Here is an 11,929-nt window from a genome sequence, read left to right as displayed (position 1 = left end):
TATATTTTAGATTCTTCAAAGTAGTTGAATGAGAAGGTGTCCAAACTTTTGACTGGTACTGTATATATATATATTTATATATATTTTATTTATTTATTTATATATATACAGTACCAGTCAAAAGTTTGGACACACCTTCTCATTCAATGGTTTTTCTTTATTTTTATTTTTTTCTACATTGTAGATTAATATTGAAGACATCCAAACTATGAAGGAACACATATGGAATTATGTGGTAAACAAACAAATGCTCAACAAACCAGAATATGTTTTATATTTTAGATTCTTCAAAGTAGTTGATACTGTAAATGTACATTTACAAGCCAAAGGCCTATTTTTGTGTTTTTTTACAAAGAGTTTGAATTACAGTATTACAGTTTTAATCACTTTATGATTATTATATGTACAGTACCAGTCAAAAGTTTGGACACACCTTCTCATTCAACTACTTTGAAGAATCTAAAATATAAAACATATTCTGGTTTGTTGAGCATTTGTTTGTTTACCACATAATTCCATATGTGTTCCTTCATAGTTTGGATGTCTTCAATATTAATCTACAATGTTGAAAAAAATACTTTTGACTGGTACTGTAAATATTATTTTTTGTCCTGTTATGTGGTCTCAACGTCATATTTATTTTATATCTGTTGATTAAAATGCCATGTTTACAGTACAATAATACCTTTTATTTATTGTTATCAAATAACTATTTAGTTGTAGTGGTACTGATTCCACAGAACGGTTAAAAGTGCATGTTCATCTGGATTTAGGGTTCTGAAAATAATTCAAACAATATAAACTTTTTAATTAAAGGATCATTTAGCAAATGATAGATTTCAGAAGATTATCTTTATCAAATAAATATGATTTATGGCTCAATGTTCCTCAGCATAATATATACATACATAGTATTACCAGCTTTAAGAGAACTTGTCGTGTACGTTTCTAAACATTGTTGCATTTGTTTATCCTCAAAATAAAACTTGTAACAAAATACGCAAACTCCACAGTGATCTGAGTAAAGCACAATTTTGATTTCATGCAGATTTAATAGAATGCAAGTATGAAATGTTAAATGATCTTGTTAAATTCAGAGCTCATTTTTATGACGTTGCAGGCAGTAGCAACAGCGAAACATTAGAAAATGAATTATCTGCTACTTCAACAAACACAAATGTAAATGCAAAAGAACAACACTGTGGGTTCCCTTTTATTCTTAAAATTTTATGTACAAGTGCGACTGATTTTTTTTTTTAATGTACATTCATTATAGAAAGTTTATATACGTAATATTACATTGAACATTTCACAAATTGCACTAGTCTTTCACATAGATTCGTAATCAGTCAACGTCATTCGTCATGTCTCAGCAGAAGCTCATTTCCATTGGTTATTATTCACTTATAAATATTCTAGTGCTTTTTGCATTCTGGGGGGGGGAAGAAAGAATCACTTTAAAAAATGTGAGGCAGAAAGGGTAGCCTTCAAAGAGAGAGCAGAGCAGAATGAACTATGAATTAAGATCAGAGGAATAAGCGGCTGGACATTTGGAGATCAGATCTGTGTCAACTTTGGAAGGGTGGATGGAACTAGCCCTGACCAAACCAGACAAGAGGTCAGCATCACTCTAAGGGTTCAAATGACATTTTCTTTTGGAGAAACAAGGCAGAAAATCATACACAAATATTTTCTGATTTTCTTACTTAAACATTTTTCTTCCTTTTCCATATGAGAATTCATTATATAGTCTAGTAAATGACATGTTTATGTAAGATGTGGATAGGTCCTGTGAACAAATGTTTCACAAACAAGGCAGAGTATCCTATGTTCAGGATTTGGATAAAGTGTAGCCAATCAGGATATGACAAAGAGGAATAAGATAACAGAGAAGAGACAGTTAACCTATAATATGCCTCCGTATTCCAATGTCTTTCTCATGAAAAAGCTAAAACAAAATCTGGAGTAAAAAATATATTCATACAAAAAGTAAACTCCTCTGTGTGTCATTGGAAGAAACAAGAAAAGTAGCACAGAAACAAAAAACAAATGTGGTCATCCGTTAAAACAATTTCAAAGTGTTTGTGAACACTCGAGTGCCATTTGTAAGGGGAGAGGAGAGTGATACTGGAGGAGGTGTTGCAGAGATTTTGGTGACGGTCAATGACGGCCCGCTCTCCTCCATCTTACTCTCTCTCTTTATCTCTCTCTCTCTCTCCATCCCCTTGTCTGGGAGCTGGACAGTCCCTCTCTGAGCTGCAGCCGTGAAGCAGCAGGGCAGTCTGGGTGCCTGAGCGTGACCGTGAGTGTGTCCATCAGCCTTGGTCTCCAATGTCGTTGTCCACAGGGGGTGGGACGTTGGGCATTACCGGGGTGCCAGATCCTGCTGTAAGGTAACCTGCTACTCCTGGACCTACATGTGACAGGAACATAGATACAATTCAGACCAGGTGGGACTAGGTGGGATAGCTAGGGTGCTAGTGGTGAGCTACGATGATGTACTAAACTAAAAGACATCAACTACTCTACGTATGGAGGTGTGACTACTGCTACACTGACTAATCTTTTAGATATCAACTTTCAAGAGTGTTTCCTGAAACTGGATTGTGATAAGTAGTAGTTGGTGGATGGAGATGAAGAGGACATTATTGTTAGCAGTTTGAAGATGGAGAGATGGGAATGGAAAATTAAGTGTGGGTCAAAGATGGAGGTAAAGGGGCGAGGAATGGCAGTAGGAGCGAGGTCAACGTCTACCTGCATCAGAGCAAGAGAGAGGAGGGCTGTGAGAGCCCAGCTTAGGAGTCTAGAGCCCACCTCGCAGTGGGCTACTGGCGGCCAGGAGAGAAGGAGTGGATACCCCTGAGGAGGAAACGTGGAGGACAAAGAGGAAGGGAAGGGCAGAGCCAGGAAGTTATAGGACCAGAAAGGGGTCTCTGGGTTCAAGCACAAGTGAGGAGTCAGCAACAAGGTGGTTTTAAGATAAAGCATGGCATTAAGATTCAAAGAACAGCTCAGAGAAAAGCACACAAGACTTACCTTTTAAACACTGACAGGAAAATCATGGTCATAGTTTTGCTTGTTAAATGTCAGGTTTTGTGATGTTGAGTGTTTAATAGCAGGTTAAGTTTTAAGAAAATACTTTACCTGTCAGGTAACCAGCGGTCTGAGACTCTGAGATGAAAAGATCATGTTTCTGGTCTTTGAAGGCACTCCACACTGACGACTTTGCAAGAATCTCATTCACCTGCAAAGCAGTGATTGGCAAAGAGTTTCAAATAAGACAAACAGCCAGTAAGATGTCACTTTGAAATATTAACGGTATTGATCCTGCTGATCATGTATTCCTATCATACCTGTTCTCCGTACTGCAGACTGCGAGTCATGGACTTGAGAGCCTTTACTATCTGGGCCTTAGTAGCTGAAGGGTTGTCTAATGTCTCCAGGCCGATTCCCTCCAGCAGCTTCAGGAGGTATGGGACCAGCTCCACTCTGAGAGCCTGTTCAGATCAATAATAAAATATTTTAATATTAATATTATTATTATTATTCATTTGACATGGTCATCAAACATGATGCACACAACAAAATCAAATAAATATTAATGGTGACAGTTTACCTGGGCCACTAGTTCCGTCTGCTCTTTCTGGAACATGCGGTTGAGAGCTTCACAAGCTAACCCGGCCATGTCAGCCCGAGATCTCATGCCAGTCATGAGGGGGCCGATGGTCTCCAGAGCGGACATGGAGCGCACACACAGCTAGACAAAAACAACAATTTTAGTGCGTCAGAGTCTGGAAAGAAGACAGCTGCCGAATAAATTGTCTGTGTTTGCATGCATGCATGCATGTTTGGCTCCTCACCTCATTGTCTGACAGCACGTGGATGAGACGGATGGAGCTCTTGGGCACGGCGTTGTTCTTGTGGTTGAGTGCTGCCAGGACACGAGGCAGGTGACCCAGAGGGGGAACCTGGTCGGCCAGCTGGGTCTGTGAGCTGAACAGACAGACCGCCGCCATGGTCACTGTCTCCAGGGCCTCACCCTGCAGGAGATCACGGGAAGAAGTGAAAACGTCAGTGTAAAAACTAAAGCTGTCCTCCACCAAAACATTCTTAGTCCACTTACACCATTTCCTTGACGTTTCTCCACAAAGAAGCACACAAAAGCACCACTTTAAATCTTGTGCGTAACGGGGATGTGCTCTAAAGTTTCTTGGAAAGCCTTAAATATCAAATACTGTGTGTTTGTGTTTCTCAGTAAGGATGCTCACATTGGGGTTGTTTTTCTCCAGCAGCTCAGTCAGGGTCTCCAGAAGAGACACCAGGAACTCTCGTGGCTTGCGAAGCACCCAGCCTGGCTGAGCGATAAAGATACGCAGGAAGACACCACCCACTTCCAGCTCGCCCTGTCCTGCTCCATAAGCCACTGTGAAGTCCTCTGGCAACTGAGCACACAAACAAAGAATTTATTGTCACATTAAATCATACACAACAACATATTAATATTTAATGCTTGGTTTTGTTTGTAATTTCTTTTGGTGAAAATGAGCTACAACTGCATTTCGTTGTGCTTCCCTGTGTTGCATAATGACAATAAATTATTATTTTATTGCTAGTAATATACTATTACACTTACTTTCCAGTTCACATCAGGATTATCCTTCTGCTGTTTAAAGTGCCTGGAAAAACAAACAAATATTAGACAGTTAGGATACTCAGATATCTCCAACTACTCAGCTAGGTATTGGTTAAATAGGGTATTGATTTGGGCTCATCTCATACTCAAGCATCATCTCCCGGACAGTGGTGGACACTTTCTCCCTTGAGCTGTCGTTCCAGATGAGCTCAGGGTTCTCGTGCGTTCCCTCGAATATGTGCACTGCTGCCTCGGCGTTGTCTCTCATGGCGTCCATGAACACGCCGGGAAGGAAACGGATCAGCGTTAGACGCACCTGGCAGAGATGAGGATATATATGATGATGCACTACAACACAAGGAGGATATTTATCTTTTTTTTCTATTCATATCTGTCGAGACTGACCTTTGGCCCGACCAGCTTGTCTGAGGTCATCTTGGAGAAGAGCTCCGCAGTCTGTGTGCGTACTTGGGGATGTGTGCAGTTACAGAAAAGGTCTAGCAAGTAGATCAGAGCGCCTGTGGAACAAACAGATTAAGGTGAGCATCGGTGATCTCAGAATTCCCACAAATATGGAAAAATAAATAAATGAATTACACTGACCTTTAGCCATAGCCTCTTTGACTATCTTTGTGTTAGAAGTCAGTGCATACAAGGTTTCCAGCACCATTTGCCTGCCTAAATGATGCACAACAAACACATGTTAGTCCACAGAAACAACAATGCAATGAATTAGAAAAGGCAGCAAAGAGCTCAAGTGTCTTCTTACTGGATGGGAGCGAGTGCAGCAGCAACAGAAGGTTGGACAACACCAGCGACTCAGCAATGTTGCTAACGCATTCTTGGTTTGACGTCACTGTATTCACAACCTGCAGAGGAAACACATTATGGGTAAAAATGCACAGACGTTGGGAACCACATACATAATTTGATATCAGGACCAAGAACCTCTACCTCCAAAACCAGTTGCTGTACTCTGCCAGCTCCATGAACCCGCAACAATGAGAAAAGCAGTTTGAAATGGCCGATGCACTCTGACTCTGAACCTGAAATCGTACAAAGATGACGGTTCAGAAAAGTTAAGACATGTTAATAGAACAGCTTGGGTTCTTCAGACAAAGTAGAAGTGGAGGAAGTGTCATATCTCACCGGGGTTGTTCTTGATGACATTGCGGAGAGCCTCTAAAGCCATCTCAGCGAAGCGGAGCCGCTCAGCATGCTGCTCTGACTCCACTTTGTTACTCTGACTCATGGCCAGCAGAGTGCTGAGGTACTGGGCCTGGGAGCCTACGTAGTCCAGAAGACTGGCTGCAAAGGCTTTGGGGTACTAAAAACAGAGATTGTAACAAATAATAGCATTACATAAATGTTTAAAGTCTATTTTATATTGCAAATAAACCAAATCGACGATTAAATGTGACAAAAATACAAATAAATTCAAATAAAATGGGTTTTTAGTCATTGCTTCTCTCGATTTGATAGCTACTGTATAATGAATATGGCTCTTTCAATAGTCTAATTCAGACTAAAGAGAAAGGGCAAACGACCTTTTCAAACTTGACAAAATAAACACTCTAGGTCGGCCCCTTTGTATTTCCTGTTGCATTGTTTGTTAATGCAGTAGTAGTCCTTGGTAGCTGACAGGAAGTAAACTTGGACCAAATCTGTTGCCCTAGCAACAGAATGGCAGTATGTTGTTCCTTTGCTCACCTCGAGAGGAAAAGTCGGCTGCTCGTTGTAGACCCGCACAAAGATCTCCCCAACTATCAGCTCTTTGCTGTGATCACTGAACACGAACTCTGCACCGAAGCTTTTGTCATTTTCTCCCTGTAAAGAGACCATAAGTAGGATGCATGAATATATTTTTTTACTCCGGCATAGCTTATCAGTAATATCTATATACTAATAGATGATTTTACATATGTTATTCATACCCTCTTGATGTTTCCCTCCTGTTGACCCTCCAGGAACTCCAGCAGCTCGGCTCGTGTTCCATTGTTCCAGATCAAGTACGGGTTCTCCGAGTTGCTATTCATCAGCTTCAAGACCTAAATGCACAACAATGCACTCATCTCAATGTTGGGGTTTATGTATGTAAAAGCTTGACATAACCCTCCCCATCCGCCTGCACAACATACCTCAGCAGGAGATCCTGTCCCCAGCTTCCTCGAGATGTATGGCGTCAGCATGGCTGCTAAGCTCTTGCGGATGGTGGGGTTCTCCGGAGGCGTGCCCTCAATACCGTTGGTCTCTGGAACAGGATTGTTCCCGTCCAGGGCGAGTGGCGTCTGGGTGTAGCCTCCCAGACGGCTCAGAGCCACCAGGCTGAGCTTGGCCAGGCGGTTTGCAACCTCCTGTTGGTTGGTGTCCTGGCTAGCCTGCACGCCGCTCTCCTCCAGAGTGTAGTCGTAGTTGAAGAGGTGGACCAGCATGTGCCAGAGCACACCAGCGTGGTACAGATGGGTCTGTAGGAAGAAATCCACTGCGAAGGAGCTCACGCACTGTACTGCCAGGGTGGCAGTTTTTGGGAGACCCTGCGAGGAGGCAACGGAGAGAACATCAAGGAGCTGTCTGGTTGCAGAAAAAGTATAAAGCGGACTTCACTCTGGCTCCATGTAGAATTTAAAAAGCTTTAAATGAATAGCAGATAATGGGACCACAAACAAGGAAGATGACTGCCAAGAGTAATAGTGATGGTCTCAATCATTACTTTCAAATAAAATGTATAAACTAAAAGAAATATTTAAAATCAGTCTCTTCTTGCTTAAGATCAGCATTTTTATTCTTATTAGTAAAGTAAAAGAAGGAATCTTAAATGGAAAAGCAGCCTCTAAAATACTAGAATACTTGCACATTTTCTTTATGGTTTGAAAAAAAAAAAAGTGTACACATGGAAGATTTTTCTTTGTAATTAAAGACAGAAAACTCAGAAGAATAAAGCAAACATAGTGGGTTCTTACCTTTCCATAGAACAGGATGTGACAGAGGTCCCTGATGATGTTTGGCAGTTCAATGATCTTTTCCCTGCATTCCTCAAACTGTGCTGCTACACTGTAGCACTTACAGATGTGCCCGCACACCTGCAGCACATTCAAGTATTGAAAAATTGTGTTTTGGAAATCCTTACAAGCAGTACTGCATTCATCTCTATTAAATAAAGGTGACTACAGGTGGATAAAGACTCATTTTACCTGTACAGCCATGTCATCAGGCTTGCTTGATGCAGTTAAAACGGCAACACACCGAGAGAGGGCCTCCAGCAGCACCTGATTAAATACAGTACAGTCATTTATTCAGTCAAAATCACAGCGCAGGGACCCACATGTAGATGGACAGCTGTTTCATTTGAACTGCTTGATATTTGAGCATTTGAGACTGCGTGCATACCTCGATGCCGTCGTCGCGGCGCAGCTCCTCTGCATTGAGAGCGGAGCAGTTGACGGTGTGGAAGGCCAGCTCGACAGCAGCAGGGAGGAGAGGGGAGGTTTTGGAGAAGAGCAGCCCATCCTGCGTTTCCATTGTGATTGTTTTGATGAGCATCGGGTAACCGGCGTATTTGTAAGGTTCAAGTTCTGTTAGAGACAAATAAGAGGAAGAGTAGCGGCATTAGTTTAATGTAATTGTGGTATTCCGTACACATGACATCTATTGCACTTCTGCCCATCCTAAAAGAGGGATCTTCCTTTTTTTTTCCCCCTGTTAAGTTTCTTTTTTGAGGGATTCCTTGCTTTTCTTATGCGTGAGTTCAAGGACAAGGGATGTGTACGCTGTACAGATTGTAAAGCTCTCTGACGTATATTTGTGATATATGGCTTTACAATTTATTATTTTTAAATGTTTAGGTATAAAGAACAATAGCAAAAATGGAAGAAATGTCTGCATACCTTCTTTGTGTCGGTTGAACAGGATGCTCTGAGCTTTGAGGATGAGGATGATGTTCTCCGGGTCGGGGCCGTCCAGGATTCGGGCGGACTTTGTGCAAAGGAACTCGTAGGCTTTGTTGACTTTCTCAAACATGTCCTGAAAGACACAAGTTGAAATTAAATCTGTGGTTGAATGAATATATGATAAGTTAGCCCTTAAATACATTTCATGTCAGTAATGATCGTAACACATACCCTGCCCTCTGGGTTCTTGTCTGGATGGTACTTCTGCGCCAGTCTGAAGTAAGCTTTCCTGATTTTACTCTCCTCATGCCTGAAGACATAAATACATGCATTTCTTGAGTCCTGCTATTTAAATCCACATTATCCAACTACAACATCCACATTCATTTCTTTCAAGGGTATTCAGGAAACACAACAAGTAACATTTGATAACAATCAAAGGCCACTCACTGCCCCTGTCCTTTGGGGAGGTTGAGGACTTCGTATGCATCATCTACAGACATAGACGGAGGCTTTTTCTCCACCTCCCTCTTCCAGGCTTCAAGGGTGTCTTTTAGCAGCTTCACCTGCAGGAATAATGGAGGTGGAGCACAAAGTTAAAGACGCCTTTCTTAGAAAAACACAAACAGGACGCTTTCAAGGAAGTACAAGCTTTGGTTTATGAGTAAAAAGAAAGAGACATACAGCGTCTCGAATGGGCCAGTTGGGGAAGCGGATGGTGTCACACAGATGTCTGAGGTAGTAGATGTTGCAGAAGAGCTCGTAGTCCAGCTGAGGGAAGCTGACCACGGGGATGGGGCAGTACTGGTAGAGGGCCCGCGTGTTGCTCTGCAGCCTGGGGCTGAAGTCAGCAATGTGGGCAGCGATCTTCTCGATCATCATCCGCCTGAAACGGAGAGATCAAACACAATCTATTTAAATGTCTATAAACCACACGCTGCACTAAATATCTCTCCGTTGCCTTTTAGAGCACACTAATTAGACATGATAGAGACTGATACCTACCTCATCTCGCTGCTCCAAATGGCCTCGGGTGTGTCAAATTCTCCCAGGAATATTTCTGAGAAGCGTTCAGCCTCGTAGTTCTCCAGATAACACACCATGGCTTCGGGCAGAACGGGTCCCAGAACACTACGCTGCACTATGTCCTGACCCTTAGACTGGGGAGGAGGCACAACAGACAAGTGTTATTATAAAAAAAAGGAGGTTGGATTCATAAGATACAATCTGTTGTAATTTATAAATTGAAAAATCCATATCAAAAACTTTACCTCCTCTGATTTGAAGGCTTGTTTCAGATGTGTGTACTTCAGGAACCTTAAGAAACCACAGAAATGCCTTTGAGGTCAATTTCAATATTGCATGTTACTGATGCCAATGAGTAATGTTCTATTGTAAACCCAGCACAATAATCGGCATGCAGGAGCTTTTTTTAGCAGATATCTATGACAGACAAGTTTGGCATGAAGGTACGGTCAATCCAAGCCAGCTCTATTTCTGGGTGGAGATACAGGTTCCCCAGGGTAAAAAGCAATCGGTTTAAATTTGTTTTTGTTCCAAGTGCAACCGCTCTGAACTTTGACTTGACTGCACTGCTCTGCAGCACTTTATCATGGCTACCATTACAATGGTTTGACACTTTTAACGGACAGATACAACTCTTTCTTTTACCTGGTTGTTTGCTGTAACTGTTTAATGTCCCATGTCCTCTTGTATGTTTTGTTTTTTTCTACTGAAAACCAAATATCCCCTCAAGGGACAATACAGATAAACGTAACTAAAAGTATTTCTAATTAATCAATTATAGCCATATCTTTTTTAAAGTTCAATCAGCAACAATGGAAGTAACAGTCCTCTGTAGCTCCGTATCACACTACACCCTAAGCCCAATCACTTTTAAGTGGTCCAACCAAATGTTACCGATATGTTTTAAATCCCTCTTGTAATTACACACTGCTTAAATATTTAGTTTCACTGGGGAATACTTAGTCCCCAGATAGACCCCCCATCTTCCGTTTCAATGGGACTTTAAAAATGTCTGGGGATTTCTATATCATATTTTCACAAAATGCTTGCGTGTGTGTTTTCACCTTGCTACAGGAAGCACGTTGGAGCCTGTGTACATCATGATGAAGAAGAAGATTCCAGTTAAGTAGAGGCGCTGCAGATTAGGGTTGTCCTGCATCACCAGGTACAGAACGTTAGCCACCTTTTCCACCAGTATGGGGTCGAAGGTCAACAGCAGCTGGAGGAGAAAAGGAACGGGAGACGATCGAAAAGTCATTTAATTTAATTCAGCAATTCACCAAAGTGGATATGACACAAAATCAGATAAAGATCAGGTAATTACCTGGACAATGTGAGGGAGGCAAGCGTTGTCACTGATCATCCTCTTGATTTTAGGTAAAGGGCGGATAATGGCATTATCTGCATCCCTGAGAAAAAAGTAGATGAACAGTTTAAACCTAAGATCATCACACAAACACACTTTATTGCTTTATGGAATGATATAATGATAGCGTATTAAAGATATTTCCAAAAACTGAGGTACTTTCTGCTCCACCCACCTGCTGGGGTAGTAGGAGCACATGGTGATGAGCATGTTAAGGATCAGTGTAGCCAGGTCGGACTCGTTCATCACTGCCTGACCAGTGGCCAGGAGGCACCATTTTAGCTGTGGGATGGCCTGCAGGGGGCGCCAGCCATCCATCCCCTGAGCCCAGCAGCGTGTCTTCGCTGTCAGGACACCTGTGCTCCAAAACTCCTGCATCTGGAGAGGGAAAAAGCCAAAATGGAATACAAAGGATAAGTATTGGTGATTTCTGCAGAAGAAGTAAAAAATTTAAATGAAATAAACTGCAGCAACTGCAGGAGACCGACAAAAATCAAGAACATAACAACTGTGAGAATGGACTGATCTTTTAAGATGTCTCCTCAAGATAACATCAAATGATATTAACTGTGCAATTTAACTCCATTAAACAGATATAATAGAGACAAGATAAGAATAATAAAATAGTTTAAGGTATTACATCTATGTAAAGTAACCGGTACAAACAAGATGTTATTAGATTAATCATTAATATATTAAATTAGATGGTCATTCTTATTCTTGATCATTTTGATTAGCGGTTCTTAGCAGATATTTCTTTCATTTCCGTTTTCAAATTGATTTAAAAGTGAAAATTTGAGAAATCCCAGTGCTTGACATTCGTTTTGCATTTCATTTATTATTTGAGAGTTCAGAAAATGATTACAGCCACAATAGACATTCAACAATAAAAAAAAACATATAAATGTATAGTTATGTAAAATACAGTCAATGTATAAAGAAATTAATATATATATATATATATATATATATATGTAGATGTGTAAGAAAGGTAAGGAAAATGTAGAAATACTTGAA

General features: G+C 41.1%; 1 protein-coding gene across 2 annotated transcripts in view; it reads right to left on the bottom strand.

Annotated features, from left to right (window-relative positions):
• Positions 1-883: 883 nt before the first annotated feature.
• LOC129110433 (dnaJ homolog subfamily C member 13-like) overlaps positions 884-11,929 on the bottom strand; it is a 31,318-nt gene continuing 20,272 nt past the window's right edge. For both annotated transcript variants that reach the window (XM_054622511.1, XM_054622512.1), the window contains 28 exons: positions 11,088-11,290; positions 10,871-10,955; positions 10,611-10,765; positions 9,792-9,837; positions 9,526-9,680; positions 9,205-9,406; positions 8,971-9,086; positions 8,752-8,830; positions 8,518-8,653; positions 8,021-8,205; positions 7,825-7,899; positions 7,594-7,713; positions 6,772-7,167; positions 6,568-6,681; positions 6,344-6,460; positions 5,783-5,960; positions 5,588-5,679; positions 5,403-5,502; positions 5,237-5,311; positions 5,039-5,151; positions 4,780-4,949; positions 4,634-4,676; positions 4,269-4,442; positions 3,861-4,040; positions 3,617-3,757; positions 3,354-3,497; positions 3,145-3,244; positions 884-2,413 (listed from right to left, as the gene is read on the bottom strand). In XM_054622511.1, the coding sequence (XP_054478486.1) occupies positions 2,316-2,413; positions 3,145-3,244; positions 3,354-3,497; positions 3,617-3,757; positions 3,861-4,040; positions 4,269-4,442; positions 4,634-4,676; positions 4,780-4,949; positions 5,039-5,151; positions 5,237-5,311; positions 5,403-5,502; positions 5,588-5,679; positions 5,783-5,960; positions 6,344-6,460; positions 6,568-6,681; positions 6,772-7,167; positions 7,594-7,713; positions 7,825-7,899; positions 8,021-8,205; positions 8,518-8,653; positions 8,752-8,830; positions 8,971-9,086; positions 9,205-9,406; positions 9,526-9,680; positions 9,792-9,837; positions 10,611-10,765; positions 10,871-10,955; positions 11,088-11,290 (3,792 nt within the window). In that variant the 3' untranslated portion in view covers positions 884-2,315. The remainder of the gene's footprint in view (positions 2,414-3,144; positions 3,245-3,353; positions 3,498-3,616; positions 3,758-3,860; positions 4,041-4,268; positions 4,443-4,633; positions 4,677-4,779; positions 4,950-5,038; positions 5,152-5,236; positions 5,312-5,402; positions 5,503-5,587; positions 5,680-5,782; positions 5,961-6,343; positions 6,461-6,567; positions 6,682-6,771; positions 7,168-7,593; positions 7,714-7,824; positions 7,900-8,020; positions 8,206-8,517; positions 8,654-8,751; positions 8,831-8,970; positions 9,087-9,204; positions 9,407-9,525; positions 9,681-9,791; positions 9,838-10,610; positions 10,766-10,870; positions 10,956-11,087; positions 11,291-11,929) is intronic.

The sequence above is a fragment of the Anoplopoma fimbria genome, chromosome 21 (genome assembly GCF_027596085.1).
Source record: "Anoplopoma fimbria isolate UVic2021 breed Golden Eagle Sablefish chromosome 21, Afim_UVic_2022, whole genome shotgun sequence".
Lineage (NCBI taxonomy): Eukaryota > Metazoa > Chordata > Actinopteri > Perciformes > Anoplopomatidae > Anoplopoma > Anoplopoma fimbria.
This window is presented reverse-complemented; position numbering and strand designations above follow the sequence as displayed.